Source organism: Crotalus tigris, unplaced genomic scaffold (genome assembly GCF_016545835.1).
Source record: "Crotalus tigris isolate CLP2741 ecotype Arizona unplaced genomic scaffold, ASM1654583v1 scf7180000017623.1712378, whole genome shotgun sequence".
NCBI lineage: Eukaryota > Metazoa > Chordata > Lepidosauria > Squamata > Viperidae > Crotalus > Crotalus tigris.
The window spans coordinates 1,440,373-1,466,341 of NW_024096518.1; the positions used below are offsets into that span (position 1 = coordinate 1,440,373).

At 42.5% G+C, this 25,969-nt stretch overlaps 1 protein-coding gene across 2 annotated transcripts in view; it reads right to left on the bottom strand.

Annotated features, from left to right (window-relative positions):
* The window catches only part of SDHA (succinate dehydrogenase complex flavoprotein subunit A), a 98,561-nt gene that overhangs the window by 63,713 nt on the left and 8,879 nt on the right, over nt 1-25,969 (bottom strand). For both annotated transcript variants that reach the window (XR_005555315.1, XM_039332099.1), the window contains exons 3-6: nt 15,176-15,265; nt 14,237-14,398; nt 12,597-12,740; nt 9,910-10,074 (exon numbers count right to left, since the gene is read on the bottom strand). Coding sequence is in view for 1 of the 2 variants with exons in the window: in XM_039332099.1 (XP_039188033.1) it covers nt 9,910-10,074; nt 12,597-12,740; nt 14,237-14,398; nt 15,176-15,265 (561 nt within the window). In the remaining variant the exon portion in view is untranslated. The remainder of the gene's footprint in view (nt 1-9,909; nt 10,075-12,596; nt 12,741-14,236; nt 14,399-15,175; nt 15,266-25,969) is intronic.

Genomic DNA, 25,969 nt, shown 5'->3' on the forward strand with positions numbered 1-25,969 from the left:
TTCTGCCAACTTGGAAGACTTCTTGAGCGTGGTTTTAGTCTTAGATTTTTACTTGCCTGCCGCCTCCTATTCAGAGGATTTGTTGCAGCCGTAACTGGAGGATGGAGAGGCAATGCTCATGAGTTGAGGTATCGTGGAGCCCTCCATCCTGGTTGAGCAGCCTCAGTGAAACTGAGATGAAGCTCTGGCAGGCAAGCAGTTGGCAGAAGCGAAATTGGAACAAATAACAAGACTGCTCCCCTGACCAGACAACATTTCTCTCTGGGCAATTTGAGTCAGATGTCGAAGGCATGGTTGGGGCCACTCTCTGGGCTCCGCCCGGAGGCCTTAGGTGGCCAGTCAATGTGCACCAGCAAAAAATTATGTCCCAATGAGGACGCAGAGGGCCTGAAGTAAAAAGGTTGTACTTTTAAAGTCCTCGACATACAACAGTTTGCTTAGTGACTGCTCAAAGTTACACTGAAAAAAGTGACTTATGACCATTTTTCACACTTATGACCTTTGCAGCATGCCCAGGGTCACGTGATTTATATTCGGATGCTTGGCAACTGATTCATATTTCTGATGTTATGTGATCCCCTTTTGCAACCTTTTGACAAACGAAGTCAATGGCAGGGGAGGCGCTTGTGAGTGGGTGGGGGGGCATGGGGGGATCCAGGGGTCTCCAGTGGAGGGGGATGGGACTGGGGTGGGCACCAGGGCATAGTCCATTAGAGGAACTTCACCATCCCTCTTGGGCTGTGCGAGGGTCTCCCAGATGGTGATCTGGGCTGTCCAGAGCCCGAATAAAAAATGGTGACAAGAAGAAATAAATGCAATTAATAAAAATCTTTATCAATAGAAGTTCTGATGGGGAATGTACTAGTATTGCTAACTGTAAATTTACATATAACTGACAAGTGTTCGCATGACAGTATTCAATGCTTTGCTTATGCCTTTAGGTTAAAAATAGGACAAAAGATAGTGGATGCATTATATTTGCAATCATATATATAATTAATATGAAGAGCCTTGTTAGTATCACAATATTAATATTAAAAACCTTGATAGTATCACAAGAATATGAGGAAAAATTGTTTCACTTAACAATATCTATTAAAATCTTTGACTTAAATTGCCTTTTTCTTTTAAAAAATATTAATAATAATCAAAAATTATTTGAGCATGTACAATTGAACTATCAGTAATAATTAATGACATATGAACAAAATATTAGTTTGCTTTGATATCATATATTCAGAATCAGAACCAAATGAACAGGTATAGAATAGGTAATACCTGGCTCAACAGCAATAACTACAAGAGGGATTTAGGACTTCTAGTTAACAAACACTTACACATACCGTATTTTCCGTGTTTCCCTGAAAATCTTCTCAAAAGTCAGGGGTCGTCTTATACGCAGGAATATACGGGTAACTGTTCTCTGAATTTAAAACCAATCTGCCCCCTAGTGGCCAGCCCTATTTTTTTTTACAGAAATAACCACTAACAGGACAAAGCTTTCTAGCAGCAAAGGAGCTCCTATTGTGCTCATCTATAAACAGAAATTCAATACTGTACTGTATTTTCTGGCGTATAAGATGACTTTCTAAACCCTGAAAATCTTCTCAAAAGTTGGGGGTCGTCTTATACGCCCAGTTGCCTTATACGCCGGAATATACGGTAAGCCAGCAGTCTACTGCAGCTGCCAAAAAAGCCAACACAGTCCTAGGGCTACATTAATAGAGGGATAGAATCAAGATCAAAATGAAGTATTAATACTGTTTTATAATGCCTTGATAAGACTACACTTGAAATATTACATCCAGTTTCGGTCACCATGATATAAAAAAAGATGTTGCGACTCTAGAAAAAAATGCAGAAAAGAGCAAAAAAAATTATTAGACGATTAGAGGCAAAACATATGAAGAAAGATTGAAGAAATTGGGTATGTCTAGCCATCTACAAGATGGCGGCCTGCCAATCTACTGTGAATCTGTTTTTTTTTTATCTTGTCTGAACTTTTTTGACCACCATCCCACCCGCAGCAAGAGCTCTCGCTCCAATCTAGTTGTCAATTGAGAGGAGGAAGGATCCCCTTCCTCTTCAGACTCCGAATTTGAGTGAGCTTACTGGGGCCATGCGGTCCCAAAATAGTGGCCACGCATGAGGGCCGCTCCTAAAGGCAAGGCCTACCCGAAAAACAATCCTGGAAAGTAAGCGCGTTTCGCTGGGAGAAAGGCAGAAAAAAACGGCTGAATTAGTCCCACCGAACAGCCTCAGTGCAGCTGATCGGCGCAGTTCTCGTGTGTGCACACCCCCTCTCAGAGCGAAAAAAGGGGCGTTGTCTTACCTGAACGCCTTTTCTCAGCAGGATGGTGTAGAATCCACCAATGGGTAATTTCAGCCTTCTTGCTCAGATGAGACTAAGACAGAGCTTTAGCCACGCCTCCCTCTGGGTGTGTCTTCCCAGTTTTTGTCGAGGCGAAGTATCTCTGATGAAATCTTGGCGCAAGGCTCCAAACAAAAAGTTAATAGACATGCCTAGACTACCTGATCAGGGAGGGTGTGGATTCTACACCATCCTGCTGAGAAAAGGTGTTCAGGTAAGACAACGCCCCTTCTCCAGCAGGATGGATGTAGAATCTACCAATGGGACATACCAAAGCCGCTCATGTCCCTATAGGGAAGGGAAGTCTAGGCCTGTGTCCCCTGAGAAGTAATCACTTGCTGTAGGACTCGCCTACCAAAAGCAGCCTCCGCCGCTGCAAACTGATCAATCCTATAATGCTTGATGAAGGAAGAGAGAGAGGACTACATCGCAGTCCTACAAATCTCAATTGAAGCCTGGGTAGACCAGGCTGCTGAAGCCGCTGCACTACGTGTTGAGTGAGCCGTAATGTGTGAAGGAACCGGAAGGGACTGGGAAAGGTAAGCCCTAAAAATGCAAGCCCGAATCCATCTGCCAATGGTGGAAGAAGAGACCTTCCTACCCATTGCGGCGGGCTGAAAAGACACGAACAAGGCCTCCGACTTTCAAAAAACCGAGGTCCTCTTAATGTAATAGCACAGAGCCCTGTGCAAGTCCAACTTATGCCACTGTCTTTCCAGACGATGTAAAGGATTAGGACAGAAGTTAGGGAGGACCAAGTCCTGGGATCTATGAAAACCTGTATTAACCTTCGGGATAAAGGAAGGATCTAATCTGAGGACCACCCTATTCTCGTGGAAGGTACATAGGTCATCACTGACCGATAGTGTGGCCAATTCTGAGATCCTTCTGGCCGACGTGATAGCCACTAGGAAGGCCACCTTCAAGGTAAGAAATTGAAGGGAACAAGTGCTAAGCGGTTCAAATGGATGAGAAGTTAAGGCCTGCAGCACCTTGGATAAATCCCAAGACGGAAAACAATATACGATAGGTGGCCTAGCGTTGACCGCGCACTTGAGAAAGGCACTGACTGCTGGGTGTTGTGACAAGGGAACTAGGTTGTCACAGGTGAGAACCATCGATAATGCCGCTACCTGCCTGCGTATGGTACTGGGTGACAAACCCTTATTTAGCCCTTCCAGTAAATACTCCAATATGTCCAGTATGGTTACAGAGAGCGGCGAGAGCCGCTGCCTGTTGCACCATGAGCAGAAGTTTCTCCATGTGGCATCATAAATCCTATTAGTCGAGAGGCGCCTTGAGGCTTGGATCATCGAGATCACCCTGGAGGAATAGGATTGCCTAGTCAGATTCTCCCACTCAAGTGCCATGTGGCTAATTGGAGTCACTGTGGATCCGGATGTTGGAGATTCCCTTGTCTGAGAGCCACTCGGTCCGGGGGAATCCTCCACGGTGGCGAGAGCGACAGTTCCACAAGGTCAGCAAACCATGGATGCCTTGGCCAGTATGGAGCAATTAAGATTATCTCCGCCTGCTCTTGGATTAGCTTGCATATGGTCGCTTGCAGCAACAGGAGGGGAGGGAAGGCATAAAGCACGTCCTCCGGCCACCTGCACCGGAGGGCGTCCGTTCCCTCTGCCCCCTTGCTGGGAACCTGGTGAAGAACCTGGGGAGCTGTGCGTTTCCCGGGAGGCGAAGAGATCTAGACATGGATGGTCGAACCTGTATGATATTTCCCTGAACAGTTTCGGGTCCAGTCTCCACTCTGAATGGTCCACTGTGGCCCTGCTCAGGGAGTCTGCCTGTCGATTTGCCTCCCCCGATATGTGATCCGCTCTGATGGAGCTCAGAGTAGACTCTGCCCAAAGCCCTATGGTCGGGGCTTTCTGCATTGAGTGACCAGGAGCGGGTCCCTCCCTGCTTGTTGACATGAGTCTTGGCTGCAATGTTGTCTGTCAGGATAAAGACGTGTTTCCCTGACACAAGGGAGGAGAACCTTTGGAGAGCTAGGTGAATGGCCCTGAGCTCGAGCCAATTTATGTTGTGAGCCAGGTCTGACCTGGACCACTTACCCTAGGCCAGGTGGGTCTGAAGATGGGCCCCCCAACCGAACGACTGGTGTCTGTGGTCAAGGTGATCCTGGGGGGGGGGGGCTCCTTGAAAATGGTCCCCTTGGTCATGGCGGGCAAAGGAATGATAACAGTGTGTGATGAGGAGCCCTGACTTTCTTGTTGGAAGCACTGTTATTCCGTCTCTGGAAGGGAAGAAGGAACCACTGAAGGTTCCTGGAGTGAAGCCTGGCCCACAGAACGATGCCCATGCAAGAGACCATCTTTCCCAGGAGTTGGGATAATTGTACCAGGGGTACCACCTTCTCTCTCCGAACTTGTTGGACCAGTTTTCGGATGCTGATCCGACGCTCCTGAGAGAGATAGACCTTGTATAGACCGGAATCTATCAATGCTTCCAGGTGGAGCAGACATTTTGTAGGTGTCGTGTGACTCTTTTTGAAGTTCACGGAGAACCCGTGATCCTAAAGTGTCCGAATCGTGACTTCCAGATCTGACTGAGCTGACTGAAAGGATCTGGACTGCACTAGTATGTCGTCCAGATAACACTATACGCGCACTGGCATCATCCTTAGATGGGTCGCCAGTACGGCCAAGATTTTTGTGAAGACTCTCGGGTCTGAAGAGAGTCCAAAGGGGAGGGCCCTGTACTGGTAGTGCCGGTGTGTGTAACAGAACTGCAGGAACCTGCGGTGCTCTGGAAGAATCGGGATGTGAAGGTATGCCTCTGTCAGGTTGATGGAGGAAAGGAAGTCCCCCTTCCTGATGCTGGCCAAGATGGACTTTAGGGTCTGCATCTTGAACCTTCTGTAGGTTAAGAAATAATTTAGACCCTTTAAGTCCAGTATCGCCCTCCATCCTTCTGAGGTCTTGGGAACTATGAATAGGATGGAGTAGAACCCCTCTCCTATCTGGTCCTGTGGTACCAGATCTATGGCCCTGATGTCTAGTAAGTGGGCGATGGCTGTGGTAACTAATTGTGCTTTTGTCGTGTTTCTTGAAACCGGGTACTGTATGAAACGATCTGGAGGAGAAGACTGAAACTCTAGAGAGAGACCTTGTCTTATGGTTTCTCTGACCCAAGAGTCGGTGGTTGTGCCCCCCCAGACATCGTAAAACAGTGCCAGGCGACCCCCTATGGGATAGTCCTCCTTGGTGTCACTTGGATTGCCTTTTATGGATGACTGCCCGATCCCCTGATGGGACGTTTGGCTTGGAACTGACCCCTGGCTCCACTATTCTGGCGATCCTGTTGACGATCCTGCCTGGGGGGGATAGGATCGTGAGCCTCTGGGCCAATCCCAGGACTGCCCTGCCCGAAAGGGCTGCCTCTACTCCCAGGGTCCACTGGGACGGAATGGCTGTCTGCGGTATTCCTGCTGGGGTCGCCTATCCAATTTTTTAGAGGGGTGCGCCAGGACCTTACGCTTGTCCTTGCCCTCAATGACATGTGGTTCCAGGACTGCACCAAATAAGTGTGTTCCACTATACTTGGAGGTTGACAGGCGCCACTTTGACTTTAAGTCAGTTCGCCACTGTTTCAACCACAGCATCCTACAAGAGGCAACTGTGGCAGCAATAGATCAGGCAGAGCACCTGGCCGAATGAAGAGATGCGTCAGCGATGTACTCTGAGGCTGCCACTAGCTTCCCCAGTGTCTGGTGTGCCCTAACCTGGTCTGGCGGGATGAGCGCCTGAAGATCCTGGAGCCACATTATTGATGGTCTTACAAAGAAAGAGGATGAGGTTGCCGCCTTAATTGCCCATGGTGAAGACTGGTGAGCTCTACGAAGGGAGAACTCGAACTTTTTGTCCTCTGCTTTCAGGAACTCAGCTATGTCCCCTGGAATAGCAGTGGTAGAGAAAAGAGAGGTTAAAGGAGCATCCACGGCCGGCACCTCTAAGAGATAGGCAAAGGAAGAAGAGACATTATAGAGTTTCTTTTTCATACTGCTTGGTGAAGATGTGGTGGCCAGGGATGACCACTGCTTCTCTACCGTAGTCCGAAAAACTAGCGGACAGGGAATTTATTTATCTTCTACGACCTTCTCCGCAAATAAGGGGTTGGACTCCTGGCTAGTGGAGGTGGATGGTTTGTCCTCCTGGGCCGAAGTCAGGTTGACTGTGGTGCAGGCCTTTAAGAGAAGAGATCTGAAAAGAGAAGGGTCAAAAAGGCCCGAAGTAACCACCTGCTCAGGTGCTGCCTCTTCATCTTCTGACATGGGCGTGTCGGCTATTTCCACGTCTATTGATCCCTCCTCGCCTAGTTGGGAGGAGGTCTTGGAGACTCCGGAACCGGGTCTTGTGTCATGTTCCACCTGGGAAGGAGGAATAGATGGGGGAGGTGGAGGGTGTGAAGGCCCCTGACTACTCCTAGAGGAGGACATAAATTGCTTAAAGGTATGATGCATGAATTCCTGGAATTAGGTTTGGGACATCTCTCCTTGCTCCCTAGAACTGGCCCCAACCTCCGTTGGGGCACGTCTGCTCTCAGTTCCCTGGTGTGAAGAGGAAGAAGAGGAGCAAAGAGGACCAACCTGCTCAGTTTCCCCCTGAGGAGACCATGCCTGCGGGCCATCCTGTGAAGAGGCAAAGGGTGGCTCAAACGTGGGAGTGTCCAATGAGACGGGGGAAACCACTTCAGTCTCACTGGACCTGAGCCTTTGTGCCTTGGAGAATTCTTTCTCCAGCGTCAGATGTCTCCTTGTGACCTCTCGCTCGGCTGCTTTAGAAGTCTTCTTGATGGATAAATGTTTTGTTTTGGATTTTTTCTTCCCCCCCCCCTTCCAATTCATCTGATCTGCGTTTTGTTTGCGCAGGAGAGACACCAGAACCTTGAGTTGCCTGGGGCGAGGAACTGTCTGCCATTGCAGTCTAGATAATCCTGCTCAGGGATATCTAGAAGTGGGGGAAACCCAAGCACGCAGATCAAGTAGTCAGAATGGAAAACCGATCCTCGCTCTGAACAATGGCAATAGTAAGAACAGTCAGACAGCCTTCTAATACTGCCTGTCTAGGCCCTGTGGCTAAAGGCCACTGACTATTTGAAACAGGTGGTCAGAAAGATTACCTCTTCACTCCACTTACACAGATCTTAAAAGAATTTGAGCCTGTTCCTCAATAAGTAGTTAACACAATGATACACTTAAGGTGAGGCAAAGCCTCATGAAATTTAGGATAACACTCTAGAGATCTACCACACTTGCTGTGGGTGTATGAGAATTATTTTACCCCTCTCCCAGTTCAGGCCTGACTCGCAGACCAAGACGCTAAGGCAAAATCAGGGGTTATGTGTGTATGTAGCACAATAGGTCCCAACAATATGGCGTCCACCTTATGGGCTTCTCAAAATGGCAGCCACACTATGACCATGCGGTCAAAATTGTAGCCGCACTCCCTTCTGAGCCTCCCAAGAAGCAAAGAGCCAAGTTTTAGCAAAAGAAAGGCAGAGAAATACAAGACACAAACTACAAATCTAGCAATTAAACGGTTAAACAGGACAATCCCTGATTCCCCCGTTTGCGAAAATCACTTGCAGTTTGTTGCGCAGCCTCCGCTGTGATCCGGTTGTGGCTGCAGGAAAAAAGCCTTGTGGCTTCGACCCTCGCAGTGAAAGGAAAACATCGGCAGCTGCCCCGGAGAGACTGTCTGTCCTCCGCTGACCAACTGATCGGTTGAATTGCGGAAAGCTTCGATCAGTCGGGATGGGAGCCCCACCCAATTGGGGCGTGCAGCCTCCAACCCCCGAGCCCAAAAGAGCTCTAAATGTTTAAAAGTCCTTGCCAAAATCTTTTCAATTTAAGCCAAATCCAATAAGTTAAAGCAATTTAGGAATTTAGAAGTTGAAAATCCAATCAAGTCTGAATAAATCTAGTCTAGCTATGGAGCCTAAATTTTTTGTGCCCTACTGAGATGAGACTAAGACAAAAACTGGGAAGACACACAAAGAGGGAGGCATGGCTAAAGCTCTGTCTTAGTCTCGTCTGAGCAGGAAGGCTGAAATTACCCATCGATGGATTCTACATCCATCCTGCTGGAGAACAGGCGATCATCAAACTGATGCGAAAATGGCCACAATTTGCTCGACTGTCCAAATCAGCCCGCAGAGCTCCAACAAGTCCCAAGTAAGCTGGGAATGAGTTCTAATGCATGTGAGAGCTTTTTTACGGCCTGTGAAAACTCCTCCGAAAAAATGGCCACCAGAGCCGCAGCCGCAAGTTCCAATGGAAATTCCTTATCTCTTCAGCTGGCTGGGGCTAACAGCCGTTAGCCCCAGTCTATCCAGTGATTAGAGAAAATTTGGATGGGGGGGGGAGAAGGAGGAAGGAGCTCCTTCCTTAACAAAAACTAGGTGTATAGCCCATCAGAGGGAAATAGGAACTAACTCTAAATTCCTGAATGGGAAAGAAGTGGAGAATTGGTAATGGTAATCAAATTTCAAATGGGAATAAAATCAAAATTAGCTCACTACAACTCTACACAGCTACTGGGGAAAAGAAAATCCACCAATGGAGACTGTACCTGCCTAAGAGCCAAATCTGCATGTCTGTCCTGGGCAAGATCAAGTCAAGACTGGGATCTCTATGGTCCAGGACGGGCGTGGCAACTTTGGCTGACTTGATCTGATTGGGCAGGAATACAGTCTAAACCCATTGGTGGATTCTCCATCTCCAGTGCTGGAGAATTAGGTAGCTTAACTATACCCCATGTAAAATAATACTTAATTTTATCTTTGCACTCAACTTTCTTGATGATCCAAATTCTATATTTTAAGATGTGAAAGACAAGTCTCGTCTTTTGCATTTCCTTGATAATTTGTACACTTGTCTGTTCTCTAAATTAAAAATACATTTTTTTAAATTTCCCCCAACTTTAATTTGTCTCCTTTAATAGCTTTTTTCCTCTATATTTTCAAGCACATAACAGCCTTTTTATGATACAGCTGTCTTAAATAGTTTTTAAGTGAAATCACATTTATAAAACTATTATTTGCTGGCAATATTGAATTTCTTCCTTAATGTCTAATTTGGAAATTACTATTTTCAAAGAATCTATTGGATTAACATTTTCATTATGCATCCACAACAATCCCAAACTCTCTTCTCTGACCATTACCATCTACTGGAATACATGGTCCAATGATCTGACATATTACAAGGAATCTTCACAATTCCTTTATTTTTTATAAAATCAAAGATAAAGCAAAAACAATTCTATCTGAAGAAAAGGTTTGTTTTTTTTTAAAAAAAAACAACTGTCATTTTGAATTCTGAATAACAGAGAAATATCACTTATATAAACTCTATTATTTTGATTGTATTTATTTATACAAACAATATATAGGAACATCAGACAAATTTTATCTGGGGTGAGTCATAACAGCAATAGGCATAAACCAATGCCACCATCAATTTTAAAAGTAACTCTTTTAATCATATCTTTGTTCCCCACTCCACAACAACTACTTACCCGGCCATACAGTGTATGTAACAGAGAGTGACCTGTCCTATCAGCCACACAACAGCAACGGTGAGCCTGTCCTCCTTTCCCAAATTTAAGGCTCTGACCTCCAAAAGCACGTTGATAGATCTTTCCATCATCTGTCCTGCTAAATGGCATACCATAATTCTCTAGCTGAGGAGTCCAAAATGAGATGAGCAATTTAATTATGTATATAAAGACAAGGAGAATTAGAAAAGTAAGATATAATGCAATCTGAAAATATCTCAGCCTCAAAAAAGAAATAAAATAAAATAAAAAGAGCTAACATAAGCTAAGCAACATTTTAAACTATTTAGTATATTTTGGTGCAAGATTCTGCACTATTATCTAAGTAGAAGTTCTAACAGAAGTTACTGAAAATCAGCTAGTAATATCACCACAGTTCCTAGATTATTCAGGAGCTATAACAATACTGTAATGCTGTAATATGTAAATAAACATGTATATTTATTTTTAATAGCTAAAAACTGAAAAGATTTTGATATTTTCACTCAGTCTTATTTTAAGCAAAAGTACTGAAATGTTATGAGATTTAGTGATAAGTTCTTGGCCATTTTTAAATGCAGTAATTTAATTTAACTTATTTAAGTTTAGCAGTTTGTGGACATCAATTAGGGGCCTAAATATGTCCTGAGGCCTTTTGTATTAGCCCACATAATTTTTAACAAGTGTGATAATTCAATTTTCAAAAATTGAGGACTACACATTAGAAAAATATTATTTGAATACTGAAGCTTCTGCCATACATAAGAACTATAGTTTGCCTGCATCAATTACTATTTTGGGAGAGAACAATATAACATATATCTAAAAATGTCAAGTCCAGCAAAACCTGCAACCACTTTTCTTTTTGATATGTCACCTTTGCTAGAATAGAATAGAATAACAGAGTTGGAAGAGACCCCCTGCCCAAGCAGGAGACCCTACACCATTTCTGACAGATGGCAGTTCAGTCTCTTCTTGAAAGCTTTCAATGATAAAGCTCCCATAACTTCTGAAGGCAATGTGTTCCACTGGTTGATTGTTCTCACTGTCAGAAAATTTCTTCTTATTTTTAGAAGAACTGATTCTCTCCATCAGTTTTCATCCGTTTTTCCTTGTCTGGCCTTCAGATGTTTTGTAAAATAGGTTAATCTCCTCCTCTCTGTGACAGCACCTCAAATATTGGAACACTGCTGTCATGTCTCCCCTGGTCCTTCTCTTCACTAGACTAGCCATGCCCAGTTCCTGTAGCCATTCTTCATATGTTTTAGCTTCTAATATCCTAATCATCTTTGTTGCTCTTCTCTGCACTTTTTATAGTCTCAATATCCTTTTTATAGTTGCAGTATTCTAGGTGTGGTCTTACTAAGGCTTTATAGAATGGTATTAATACCTCATGTTATCTTTAAGATTGCACTGGCTGTTTGGGCTGCCGCCGCACACTCTTGACTCATATTTAATTGATTGTCCATTAAGATTCCAAGATCCTTCTCACAATTACTCCTATTAAGCTTACTTTCACAATCTATATGTATACTTTTGGTTTTTCTTGCCTAGGTGTAATACTTTACTTTTCTCTACACTGAATTTCATTTTGTTAGATAGGGCCCAGTGTTCAAGTCTGTCAAGTTCCATCTGGGGTATTGGCTATTCCTGCCAGCTTAGTATCATTAAAAGAGGGAGGGGAAAGCTAAGAATAATCTGTATTGATAGGGACCAGGAAGACTGTACCACCAAGAAGAAAGCTGACGCACTTAGAACAAATAATAAAATCAAGTCCAAAAGAAAGCAATGGCAAATCACTTATGTGGCACTGGTAAGAAAACTATGAATATGGCTAAAACACCAAGTTTGAATCACATTTTTTTTTCACAAATAAATTTGGCCTAATGATGCTGCCAGACTAAAATCATAAAAATAGTCTGATCACTAAGGATGACAATTCCCCATTTTCCAATGATATATACAGCTGAATCACAGAATGCAAAAAGCCTCAAAACATTTAAAACACCTAAGGAGCAAATGAAGAATACTAGGTAAACTTAGGTAAATTGGAATGGGTCATGTCTTAAAATAGACAATTAAATAGGGTATCTCAATCTAGAAAAAAAATTGTGATCCAAACCTGAAATTTGTGAATGAATTTATAATGGTTTTAAATAAGAGGTCCCTATCCCTAGGCTGCAGGTCGTGACTTATTCAAATCTGGGTTATGTGAGAAATTGTAGTCAAGCTGTGTGGCATGTGTGTTCACACCAGCCCGCTGCTCTTGCAAGTTGAACTGCACTTGTGCACGCATGCCTGCCATTCGTGCAGTCCGGTTCCCCTCTCCCCAGCCAAGCCGCCAAGCTGCAAAGGTTGGGAACTACTGTTTTAAATGACATAAAATATAAACATTTTGTTTGGGGCTGCCCTTTCAGAAAAGGATATCTTCAATGATATTGGCATTATCAAGAAATTAATGGTCATCAGCAGTTTTTCTGGGTCTTTTCACATATTAGTTATTTTATTAAAAGACAAATAAAGGCAGTCAATACATGTTTATGTCTCCTGTTTTTCACATTCATACTATAATTAAGGAAACCAATTGTCTTAGCTAAAGAAACTGTTTTCCCTAATTATGTTATCAATGTGAATGTTTGTAGACAGTCAAGGAATCTGAGTAACTGTACCTCAATAACTGAAGCAGGGGCTTGCTCTGTCATATAATGAATTGCATCCTGATCTCCTAGCCAGTCAGAGCCTTTCACAGTATCATAGAAATGCCATCGCCAGTTATCAACTTCCATGTTCCCCAAAGCAGCATTGATTCCTCCCTATAAATTAAGTTATTGCAGAGGCAAATTGTTAAAATGTTAATAAATCATAACTTTAATATAGAGATCAACATGAAATAAGGTTTTCATAGATCAAGAAATAAGAACTGCATGGTACATTTAGTTTTTTATGATTATAATAATAACCTAAATTTTAAAAAATCTAAGTAAATGACAAGACCCTGGCATCTAAAATAAAAAATGATTGATTGAATTCAATTCCGTTCTGTAAAGATCAGAAAATGGTCTTTAAGGAATTTCTCTTGCTGACTTAGAACTCAAGGCAAGTTTATGTCAAGAACAGCAATCTCTCAGTTAATCATGTTCTCAACCCTTCAGGATAAAAAAAAAATTAATCACTTCGCATGTATATATATGTATGTGTGTGTGTGTGTGTGTGTGTGTGTGTGTGTGTGTGTGTGTGTGTGTGTGTATATATATATATATATATATATATATATATATATATATATATATATATATATATATATTCAACACTGAATTCTGGATCTAGGATTCTGGATTTAGTCTAATTGTATTTAACCCCAACTGAACTTTTTAAACACTCTTCAAAGCTAACCTTATGTAAAAGCACATCTGGGAATCCAGATGGCTAACCTTATGTAAAAGCACATCTGGGAATCCAGATGCAGACAGAAATCAGGGACCATTTCTATATTATGGAGTAGTTATTTAAAGGAGAATGCATCCCATCTAGAAGAGATTCGATGCCACATAACTAGGACAGCATGTGACCTATAGCTAAATACATTTAATTTCTATTTATCCAGTTCATTTATTAAATTTAGAATCAATGAAGGGAATAAATTTGTTTACAGTTAAATGAAATGGAGAGTTAAGTTGGATATTATTAGCATATAACAATTCTTGATTCCAAAGCTCCAGATGATCTCTCATGAAAATTAAATTCAGAACTTTACAGGAATCAACATTCCAATGCAAAACAAATATATAATGCACACTTCGCTGTATGTTATTCATAAAAATCACAATACAAATATAGTCCCAAGCACTACCATTAACTAGACAACCTATGACCCATTTGGCCATCTTTCAAAGACATTTCCTTACCTAAGCAGAGAATCAGAATGACCACAGGTAAGCAGAAAAACAGTGGAAGCAGGAATCATTTCCAACTTCCTACTGGCTTTCCCATTGACTTTGCTTGGAGGAAACTGGCATGGAGCACTGAAAATCATGATAATTTGACCACAGCTAACCTCTATAACGCTGCAGCAGTCTTTTGAACACATTTTTTAAATTAATGGAATTGAGGTAACTTAATTAAAAAAAAGTGCACTATGATGAACTGTTTAGGCAAATTCAATGTTATAAAGTGAAAAACAGTATTTTACTACTATATAGATTCTGCTAAATAATGAATCTCTATATAATATAAATCTAGGTAGCATGTGGCACGCTTCATTTCCCTTCCTTTAGTTTGAAAGGCAGACTGAGAAAAAGAGGTCTCTTACTTGTGCAGCAACAGTATGAGATCTGGTCGGGAATAATTTGGAAACACACGCTGTATTAAACCCAGCCTCAGACAAGCCAAATGCAGCTCTCAAACCTGCACCACCTGCACCCACTACAATTGCATCAAATTCATGGTCCACTACAGGATACTGTGTTGAAATCTGAACAACAAAAGGCAAAAACATCTTCAGATGAAATATTTGCAATACCCCAATATAATTTAAATTATTATTTCAATTTAACTTGGAGAGCAGCACAATCAAGAAGCACTATGTTGGGAAAAAATTCAAATATCTCTCATTGGTTTTTTATTTGTGATCCTCTATAATTTAAACAATTAGAAGCATTATTAAACACAAGTCCTTAATCCTTTGTTGCCATTCTTTCCCATGTTAACAAAAAGTTCTTTCATTCCTGTAAGCCAGGCATGTCAAACTCATAACGTCACATGACGTATTGGGACATTTTCCCCATTGCCGGCAATGGGGTGGGCAGGGTTTTTGGTGTGACGCATCCGGCCCATGGACTGGCAGTTTGACATGCCTGCTGTAAACCATATCTTTAGTATTTAATTTGAACAGGTGAGCAGATAAATAAATAAACTGTAATTTGACTGATTCCTACAAACAAGATTGAATGCCAGAATCCTCAATAAGGAAAACTGAAGATGGGATCATTTGAATCCAACTTCAAACTTACAGATGCATATCCGTGTAGTTGCTTATGCATATGAAGCCATGGCTTACTTAATCAAGATTTATTGAATAACCCACAACTGTTCAACTGTTAAACCACAAATCATGATTTGGTGACCAAACAATTCATTCAGAAACAAATTACATTGCAAATTAGAGCAATGTGTGGACTGAATATCTTATTTTTTTCAGCATATCTGGACTGGATGAAGAAGCCATGTAAGTGATTCAAAAATAACTTACTGGATCAGATATTTTGGCAGACACATTCGTCTTTCCATATGCCGTGAAGTGAAAATTACGAAAAAACAGATCATAAGCTGCTGGCCTTTGCTGAAAGGTAAGAGTAATAGTTAAAATCTTCTAATGTTGTAAGGCACCAATTTGTTGCTTACAACAATACCTAGTACCACAACTGATCCCAAAAAATTAAGTTGCTAAGCAAGTCAGCTGTTAAATGAGTTGCACCCCATTTTATAACCTTTTTTGCCACAGTTGTTAAGTGAATCACTGCTGTTATTAAGTGAATCATGTGATCATTGAGCAAATCTGGCTTTCCAATTGATTTTGTTTGTCAGAAGCCAGCTAGGAAGGTTGTACATGGCAATCAAATGACCCTGGGACAGTACAACAAGTTGTATTTCATGATATTTTTCTAACATATCTCATATAACCAAATGATATGCAGAAATTTAATATCTGTAGTTACATTTTCCCAGCAACTGTCAAAACATTTTTAAAAAGGAAATAATAAGAAATGTTAAGAAGAATTATGAATTTATTTCAAACATTTTTCAACAAAAGCAGAGAAAATACCATCAAGACTTTTAGCCCAATATTGGGCTGAATTTTATACTAAAAAATACAAAATCTGGAAAAAATGCATTATAGTGCATCCTACTATGTTAATTCTAAACTTATGTTTATTATCCCTTTTAGTCAGATGTAGTTAATATAAATATCAATTGATATCTACTTTTAGTAGTCTACTACTTTTATACAGGGGTGTTTGGGGTATTCAGGGAAGGGTAGTACCTCTGGTATAGGGCATGTCATGCCTTTTTTAGGGCAGCGTATACACCTTTGGTCAGCTCAGCTCCCACCTGTGGCTCCTAGTAGCTGTAACATGCACAGCAGCCACACCCTGGGCAACAGCTTCAACAGCAACAGCTTCAACAGGCTGGCCAAACCAGGTTGAGAGTAGCCATTGTGTCTTCGACACTTGGTGAGCAAGGGATTTGTCTATCCCAAGCCTATGAAGACAGACTCTTGGCAGAGTGAGCGGATGAGATCTATTAAAATAGAACCAACGGTCATGAAGGCAGTTTCTGCAAGCGACGTGGTATGCTGAGAGCACGGCAAGACACGAAAGATGCCCTGGTCAACCATTGCGCCCAGCCCATGTCCAATTGTCTCGACTTTTGTCCTGCCATTGGAATAAGATGGAATCTGGGAAGAGAGAGTGAGACTGACTATGCGCACCTCTCCCTCGCTTAAATCCAATCCATGTGCAAGTCTTGACATCTTGACTTTCCCTAACTCCAATAAATCTCAAAGTTCTATGGCGATAGGTGAGTGAAGAAGAAGCAGGTGTGGAATCACTGGGAGCTGTGGACGCGGACCTGCACACAGGCGGCTCAGGTCTAATGGTCACTTTTTGCTGATGAAGCAACAGCTGGATTCGGCGTCTATCTGAGCAACTGAGCAGCCCTCTTTAGGATCAAACTGCTCACCTCCGTAGCATGAGGAAGGGGCTAGAAGATTGTTGCTTCTTTCAAACCCTATCCAGCCTACCGCGGTTGGAGGGGATCCCATCTCATGCAGTTGAAATACAAAATTTAAGACAAAACACAAGGTGTTACCACTTATTATTGGTACGTGGAATGTATGTACGCTTCAAGAAAATCCATTAGCAGATTGCCCAGAGAGAAGAACAGCTCTGGTAGCCAGAGAGCTTGCAAGATTTAACACTGACATTGCGGTCTTGATGCCCTACTTTCATCCGTGAAGCGCACCGATAGGCTGATTTTACTTGGCGATTTCAACGCGAGAGTGGGGTCCAATCACTCTATCTGGGATGGCGTTATTGGTAAAAATGGAATTGGCACGTGTAATAGCAATGGCCTGTTGCTATTGAAGACGTACTGCTCATGATCTGGTCATTACTAATACCATCTTTCGCCTACCTACTTGTAATGCATCCATGCTCCAGGCACTGGCATCTCATTGACTATGTCATTGTGCAGAGGAAAGACGTGCAAGATGTAAGAGAAACTAAGGCTATGCTAAGTGCTGACTGCTGGACTCACCATAGACTCATCATTTCCAAGTTAAATATTCACATCAAGCCAAAGGATTGTCCACAGGGAAACAGAGTTGTGATGAAAAAGATCAATGTCAGTACACTGGAAAACCCCAACTTAGTAGCTTCATTAGTAAAAGATCTTGACAATCAATTCCTGGAGCTGCAAATACAGGAAAATGCTGAGAAGGACTGGGAATGTTTCTGGGACATCTTGCACTCTTCTGCACTTAAGGTTCTTGGACCCTCATATAGGAAGCAGCAGGACTGGTTTGATGAAAACGATGAAGAGATTAAGGCCTTACTTGCCAAAAAACACCATCTCTACCGCGCTCATCAGAACGACCCATCGTCAACTGAAAAGAAAAATGCTTTTATAAACACTCACAGGATTGTACAGAGCAAGCTCTGCAAGATGCAGGACTCCTGGCTGAGTGCCAAAGCAGATGAAATCCAGAAGTTTGCTGATAGAAGCGATGCCAAACGATTCTATGAAGCCCTTAGATCCCTGTATGGACTCAGCCCTTAGGAAGCTCTCCTTTACTGGATTGGAGTGGTGCAACTCTTATCACTGAGAAGACCCTGATTTTACAGTGTTGGGCCGAGCATTTCCACTCTGTGCTGAACCGCCCATCCACCATCAATAATGAGGCGATCGACAGGATACCCCAGGTAGATATGAACTATAGCCTGGATGCCCTACCATCAGAGGCTGAAACCTCACAGGCTATCAGTCAATGTTCCAGTGGTAAGGTGCCAGGATCTGACACAATCCCAGCGGAAGTCTATAAGGCTGGAGGTGCTGTGCTTATTGAAAAACTTACCCAGTTGTTTCGATCTTTCTGGAAACAAGGTTCCATTCCTCAGGAACTGAAAGACATGTCCATCGTGCACCTCTACAAGAGGAAAGGAAATCGACAAATCTGCGATAATTATAGAGGAATATCACTTCTCTCTGTTGCAGACAAGATCTTTGCACGAGTGTTGCTAAATCGCCTGATTGACCATCTGGAACGGGGGTATACTATCTGAGACACAGTGTGGTTTCCGCAAGGAGCGTGGCACAGTGGACATGATATTTGCAGCTAGACAGCTCCAGGAGAAATGTCAGGAGCAGAACCGTGAACTATACACCATGTTTGTGGATCTCACCAAGGCTTTTGACAGTTAGTTGTGAAGGATTATGGCGCATTATGTCGAAGTTTGGGTACCCTGACAGGTTTATTCTGATGGTACGACAGTTCCATGATGGCATGGCAGCTCGTGTTCTGAGTAACGGTGGAGCCTCAGAGGCCTTCCCTGTTACTAATGGCGTTAAGCAAGGCTGTGTGCTGGCACCAACCCTGTTCAGCATGATGTTTTCAGCCATGCTGTCAGATGCCTTTCAGAACAGCTCAGTGGGAGTTAATCTGAGGTATAGAACCGATGGGAAACTGTTCAACCTGCGAAGACTTCAGGCTGTCACCAAGGTAAAGGAGACTGCGCTACAAGATCTCCTCTTTGCTGATGACTGTGCCCTTAATGCAGGATCGGAGCAGGAAATGCAAGCCAGCATGGACAAATTCGCAGCCACGTGTGACAACTTTGGTCTCTTCATCAACATGAAGAAAACTGAAGTAATGTACCAGCCAGTTCCAAAAGCCCAATATCAAGAGCCTACCATCACAGTAAAGGGACAAAAGCTGCAAGCAATGGACCAATTTACGTATCTTGGTAGTACCCTCTCCCGTGCAGTGACAATTGACATTGAGGTCAACTGTAGAATTGCCAAGGCAAGTTCTGCATTTGGCAGATTGCGGACTAACGTGTGGGACCGCCATGGAATAAGTCTTGCTACTAAGCTTAAAGTTTACCAGGCAGCAGTGCTAATTACCCTGTTGTATGCTAGTGAGACCTGGACAGTGTATAGGAGGAATGTTAGGCAACTGAACTACTTCCACATGACTTGCCTTTGTAGAATTCTGAGGATTCGGTGGCAGGAAAAGATACCAGACACAGATGTCCTCTCCAGAGAAGGCCTATCATCAGTTTACACTGTAGATGAAAGCCCAGATGCGCTGGGCAGGCCATGATGTAAGGATGCCAGATCATCGCATCCCTAAACAGTTCTTCTATGGTGAGCTGTCTCAAGGAAAGCGATCGCACGGGGGACAAAAGAAGCGATACAAAGACACATTGAAAGCCTCTCTTAAGTCCCTGGATATTAATACCATCTCTTGGGAACTTCTGGTGCATGATCGACCGACATGGCGCACCTTGGTGTACCAGGGTTGCCAGACATATGAACACAGAAGGACAATCTTGGCACAAGAGAAGCGAGCACTCCGCAAAGCCAGAGCTGTAAATGCTGAAGTAACAGTGTCTACTTTTCTTTGTTCAGTATGTGGCAGAACATTCCGTGCCAACATCGGTCTTATTAGCCACCTATGGACACATCGTTGATGGCCCATAAGCCACAAGATGTCAAGGTCTTCATCGAAATCGATGGACGAACAATCAACCAACCAACTTTTATACTACATTAAACAATAAGAATAGCTACAAGTATTTCTTCTTAAAGCAAAATATAGGAAAGATAGAACATGTTTCATATACTTCATATACGCTTCCTTTTTTAAAAAAAAAATTATTTTTGAACCAACAAAACAAAACAAAACAAAACATAACACACATACACACACAGTATAAACTCCTCCCCCTTTTTTAACAGCGATTACATAATGGTAATCTTCTATTATTTACATTTCCCCCCTTATTCTTCTTTAGAATATTTGTCCTTATTGCCCCGTTGTTTCTTATTTACATTTTTCTTCCTTCACACTCTACTTCTTACTAAGAATAATTCATATTATTATTATTATACATTATTATACACATATTTTCACTTTTGACCTTTCCATATTTATTCTCCTCTATTATTTCTAGTCTCCAACCAGTCATACTACTTGTTCCATGTTATATAGTACTCTGTGTCTTCCTTTTCTTTTATCTCTTTTGTTAATTTGTCCATCTCAGCACAGTCCAGGATTTTTCTTATCACTTCTTCCTCTGACGGTATATTCTCATTTTTCCAGCATTGTGCATATGCTATTCTTGCTGCCGTTATTATATGTAAAATTAAGTACCATATTTCTTTACTATATTTTCTGTTTAAAATACCCAGCAAAAAGATCTCTAGTTTCCAGTCTACGGGTTGGTCTGTTATTTCTTCGATCCATCTTCTTATTGTAGTCCAGTATTTTTTTGCAACTAGCCATGTCCACCATAAATGATAATATGTTCCATGTACTTTTTTGTTCTGGAACATCTTGGCAAGCTTTGCTGGTGGAAGATGCCATCTATAAAACATCTTCAACTGGTTTTCCTTGAATGCCGCCGACACAGTCAATTTTATGTTTATTTCCCATATTTTTTCCCATTTCTCCAATTCTATATTATATCCAAAATTTTTTGCCCATCTAATCATTGTGTCTTTGACAACCTCGTCTTCCATTTTGTATCTCAATAGGTATTTGTATAAATTGCTAATTAATTTTATTTCTGTCCCATGTACAATTTTATCCAATTCTTGCGACTCTTTTTGGATTTCATATAATTTTTTGTCCTCTTTATATTTAGATTGAATTTGTGTAAATGTCCACCAGTCAATTTCTCTGCCAATATCTTGTTCCAATTCTTGTTTTGTTTTCAGATTTCCCTGTTCGTTTACTAATTCCTTGTATCTAATTATCTCATTTATATCCAGTAGGTTTGGGTATTTCAGAGCTTCTGTTGGGGATAACCACATTGGAATTCTTATATAATGTTTTTGTTTTATTTTCCCCCCAGTCTGTAGCAATGCATTCCTAACTATGTGTCTGTGAAAGTATCTGTGTATTTTATGTTTTTTGTCCCATAGGAATGCATGCCACCCTGCTTGCAAGTCATATCCTTCTATTGTTAAAACTCTAGTATTTTTCAAATCCATCCAATCTTTTAGCCAAGTTAAGCTCAATGCTTGGTAGTATATTCCCCACTCTGGTAACACCAATCCCCCTTTATCTTTCATATCTTGCAAGAGTTTTAATTTAATCCTGGGTTTTTTTCCTTTGCCATATAAATTTAGTGACCCATTTATTTAATTCTTGAAATAATGTTTTCCCTAATTTTATTGGAATAACCTGGAACAAAAATAATATTTTTGGCAATACATTCATTTTGATCATAGCGGTCCTCTCTAAAAATGAAATTTGCAAATTTTCCCAATTTTCTAAATCTTTTTTTATCTGGTGTAATATTTTATCATAATTGTCCTCCTTAATCGAGGAACATTTCGCTGTAAGCCAGATCCCTAAATATTTTATTTTCTTGATTATACTTATCTTTGTTTTATCTTCCAGTTCACTTTCCTGTGCCTTTGTAAGATTTTTTGTTATTATTTGGATTTATTCTTATTAATCTTAAATCCAGCTATTTCACCAAATTCTTCTATTTTTTGAATCAATTTAAAGCCGGTTTCTAATGGATCTTCCAAAATAAATATCAAATCATCAGCGAAGGCCTGGGCTTCTTCTGATCAGAGTGCAAGCAGAAATAGTTACCAGTTAATTGTAATAAATCCATCCAGTCTCCCCCCCCCCATTGTAGAGGAAAGGAATTCCTTTATCTCCCTCCCTTCCAGCTAAGACTGTAATGTTGAATAAATATGCAGACTTAAATTTTGGAACAAATGAAATCCACTTTGCTGGCTCTTTCACTATGAGATTATCTCTTTGATCTGGAACTGGATCAAAGTCCTTTTCTATATCTTTATCCAAAGACAAATCTTCAGATTCTAACATTCTTTGAACAAATATTACAATTTGATCAAGTTTTTGTAAGCGAAATCCAGCTAGAAGCTACATGTTTCCCCGCCCTACTTTCTTAGATTTTAGATACTGTTCAGCCATTTTAATCTGTGAAACTTAATCTGGAAACAAAGAACAATATTTGTTTTCTGAGGTTTTCGCGGGTATTTGTATATAGGTCTTTGGTTGTTCGGGTTTTCTCCCGCGTAAAATTGGAAGTGTCTTGGCGACGTTTCGACGAAGTCACATTCGTCATCTTCAGGCTGGTGTTTTCAGCTTCTTGCTTTGAGTAGCAATGTGTGGTCTTAGCTGTTTCTTTCTTTTAACTGCCAGTGGGGATATGAACTGATTGGGTGGGAGCTTGGCTGTGTTCTGATTGGGTGGAGGTGTGTTCTGAATGGTTAGGGGCTTGGCTGTGCTAACCCAGCCAATCAGAGCACAGCCAAGCCCCTAACCATTCAGAACACACCTCCACCCAATCAGAACACAGCCAAGCTCCCACCCAATCAGTTCATACCCCACTGGCAGTTAAAAGAAAGAAACAGCTAAGACCACACATTGCTGCTCAAAGCAAGAAGCTGAAAACACCAGCCTGAAGATGACGAATGTGACTTCGTCAAAACGTCACCAAGACACTTCCAATTTTACGCGGGAGAAAACCCGAACAACCAAAGACCTATAAAGAACAATATATATATATATATATATATATATATATATATATATATATATATATATATATCAATCCAAGATTATAAGAAAAATTCAGTAGAAATAAACTCCAAGTATTTTGCAAATTCAAAAAATACAGAATCTAAATCAGCAGTTCTCAACCTGTGGGTTGTGACCCTTTTGGGGGTCGCACGAGTCTTTCACAGGGGTCGCCTAAGACCATCAGAAAACACATATTTCTGATGGTCTTAGGCAGGGCTTGTCAACCGCCTTCTCTCTCTCCCCCTCCCCTCACTTGTTTGTGGAAAATATGCTGCTTGGCGGCAGTCTGCACGAACTCTACCAAATGTAGAGGGGCGCATGAAGAGCACAGGCACAGAGCAAGGCCCCAGAGACTCACTGTGCAGCAACCGGACTGACTTCTTGTGCACGCAGGTCAGCGAAGGGGAGGCTGCCGCAGCATCCAACTCCTGCGCCTGTCAGCTGGCGACCCCCGAACTTGCGCTTGTCAGCCGGGAGGTCTGGCGATGGCCGCAGGTCTCCTTTGCCACCCCACCCGTCCTCCACTCCTTCTCCACCCGTTCATGTCAAGCCCGCCGGGGCTGGACAGGGAGAGAGGGAGGGAAGGAGGAAGAGACTCCTCCTCTCCTAAGCTTCAAAGCACGATTGGCTTCCCAAGGGCGCCACAATCCTCACGAAAGCGGGGGCAGAGAAGCAAAGGGGGCGAGAAAGCTCACGGCGGGCTCGAAGGAGCACCTGTCAGCATTGATGATGAGAAATTCCCCACAAACCCAGGGAAGGGGTGGAGAAAAGGAGCCCCCTTTGGGAGGAAACCACCACCTTCTTCTCCTTGGCTTTGCACTCTTCTGTTCCTCGGCAGCCGGGCTGCCAAGCCTCTGCTGGCTGGAACTTCCTTTCCTTCCCTCCCTCTTGGTCTCTTCCTCCTTCCCTCCCTCTCCCATTGTCCCTTCCTTCCTTCCCTTCCCTTCGCCTCCCTCTTTGTCCCTCCTCCCCTCTCTCTTTCCTCTTGTCCCTTCCATCCTTCCCTCTTATCCAGGATCAGAGCGAACCTCTACAGCTGATCTGCGCTTTTGCAGAGCAGCCAAGAAGCAGGTCAGCTGTAGCAGCTCTCCTTGGCTCCTGCCCAGCAAACTTGCTCGAGCTTTGCTAGAAAAGATGCCGCTTGCTAATTTAGCAGAAGCACGAATCAGCTGTAGCCCGGCGCTGATCCTGGGGCTTCTGCTAACTTAGCAAGCGGCTTGTTTTCTGACGAAGCTGAGCAAGCGAGCTGGGCAGAGCTCTCCTCTGCTTCTGGCAGCCTGTCCCCCTCCCCTTGTCCCTTCCTGGGCATGGAGGGGGAGAGGATGTAAGGGACAAAGAGGGAGGGAAGTAAGGGACAATGAGAGGGAAGGAAGGAACAACGGAAGGGAGGGAAGGAACGAAGGGACTAAGAGGGAGGGGAAGGAAAGAAGGAACAATGGGAAAGAAGAAGGGAAGGAGGAAGAGACTAAGGGAGGTGAAGGAAAGGAAGGAAAGGAAGAGACAATGGGAAAGAGGGAGGGAAGGAGTAAGAGACTAAGGGAGAAGGAAAGAAGGAAGGTACAATGGGAGAGAGGGAGGGAAGGAGGAAGAGACTAAGAAGGAGGTGAAGGAAAGGAAGAAAAGGAAGATACAATGGGAGAGAGGGAGGGAAGGAAGAAGAGACTAAGATGGAGGTGAAGAAAAGGAAGGAAAGTAGGAAGGAAGGGACAATGGGAGAGGGAGGGAAAGAGGAAGAGACTAAGAGGGAGGTGAAGGAAAGGAAGAAAAGAAGGAAGGGACAAAGGGAGAGAAGGGAGGGAAGGAAGGCAGGCACCCACCCCAGTCCCATCCCAGAGACCCACAGATTCCCCCCACAGGCACTCTGCAACCTGAGTGATCAGCTGGCCACGCCCCCTGGCCATTGATCATGTGACTCTGGGACACTGTGAACGTCATAAGTATGAATCAGTTGTCAAGCATCCGAATGTAAATCACATGACCCTGGGGATGCTGCAACAATCGTAAGTTGAAAAATGATCATAATTAACTTTTTCAGTGCTGTTGTAACTTCAAACAGTCACTAAGCGAATTGTTGTAAGTCGAGGAGTACCTATACTTTCACTTTTTTTTCCTTTTTTTGGTCAAGATTTTGATACCCCCCGGCCAGCTGGATGGGGGGGTTGGGGGTCACCACAACATGAGGAACTGTATTAAAGGGTTGCGGCATTAGGAAGGTTGAGAACCACTGCTCTAAATGTTGCCGTGCTTTCCATAAGGAAGAGAAAGGTTATCCAGAACAATATATATCAAAAGGAATAAAAGGGAAAAGGCAATTAGAGTCCAGCAAGGGGCTGAAATAAAGCAGCATTCAACCACTGATCAATTCTTAAAGCAAAAAGGAAAATAAAACAATGGTTAAAAAGTGAAAGTTAAAACTCCGGCATGTTTAGAAAACAAAATTGTTTGATAGGAAGATGGATATTCCCAATGATTTTTCAATCAATTCCAGAGGGAATTGGAATCTTCAAGACCCCCTTCCCCGCTGGGTCCATGATTGTTCAAATGTCATCTTCGGTCAATCTTAAGTGGTCCTATTCAAACCCAGGGAGCAGCACTGACAAAGAACCAGCTTTGGCAGTAAAATCAGCAGATAATCGGTAAGAGGAGAAAAAGAAATCTTACTGAGCAGAAGCCATCTTGAGAGGAGGGAGCTCAGCAAGATACATTCTTATTCATATAACCTCTGGTACATAAAGAGTTATTTCATTTACTTACATTACACACCATATATGGGCCATTTCACAATTTTTACTTCAATTTTTATAAAAAGCAGGAGTTGGATATGTCTAAAATAGGTGAATACCTATTAAAGCAGACATAATAATAATAATGATGATGATGATGATGATGTTGGAAGGGACCTTGGAGGTCATCTAGTCCAACCCCTTGCTCAGGCAGGTAACCCTATACCATTTCAGACAAATGGCTATCCAGTCTCTTCTTAAAAACTTCCAGTGCTGGAGTATTCACCACTTCTGGAGGCAGGTTGTTCCACTGCTTAATTGTTCTATCTGTCAAGAAGTTTCTCCTTAGTTCTAGGTTGCTTCTCTCCTTGATTAGTTTCCATCCATTGCTTCTTGTCCTGCCTTCAGGCACCTTGGAAAATAGCTTGACTCCCTCTTCTTTGTGGCAGTCCCTGAGATATTGGAACACTGC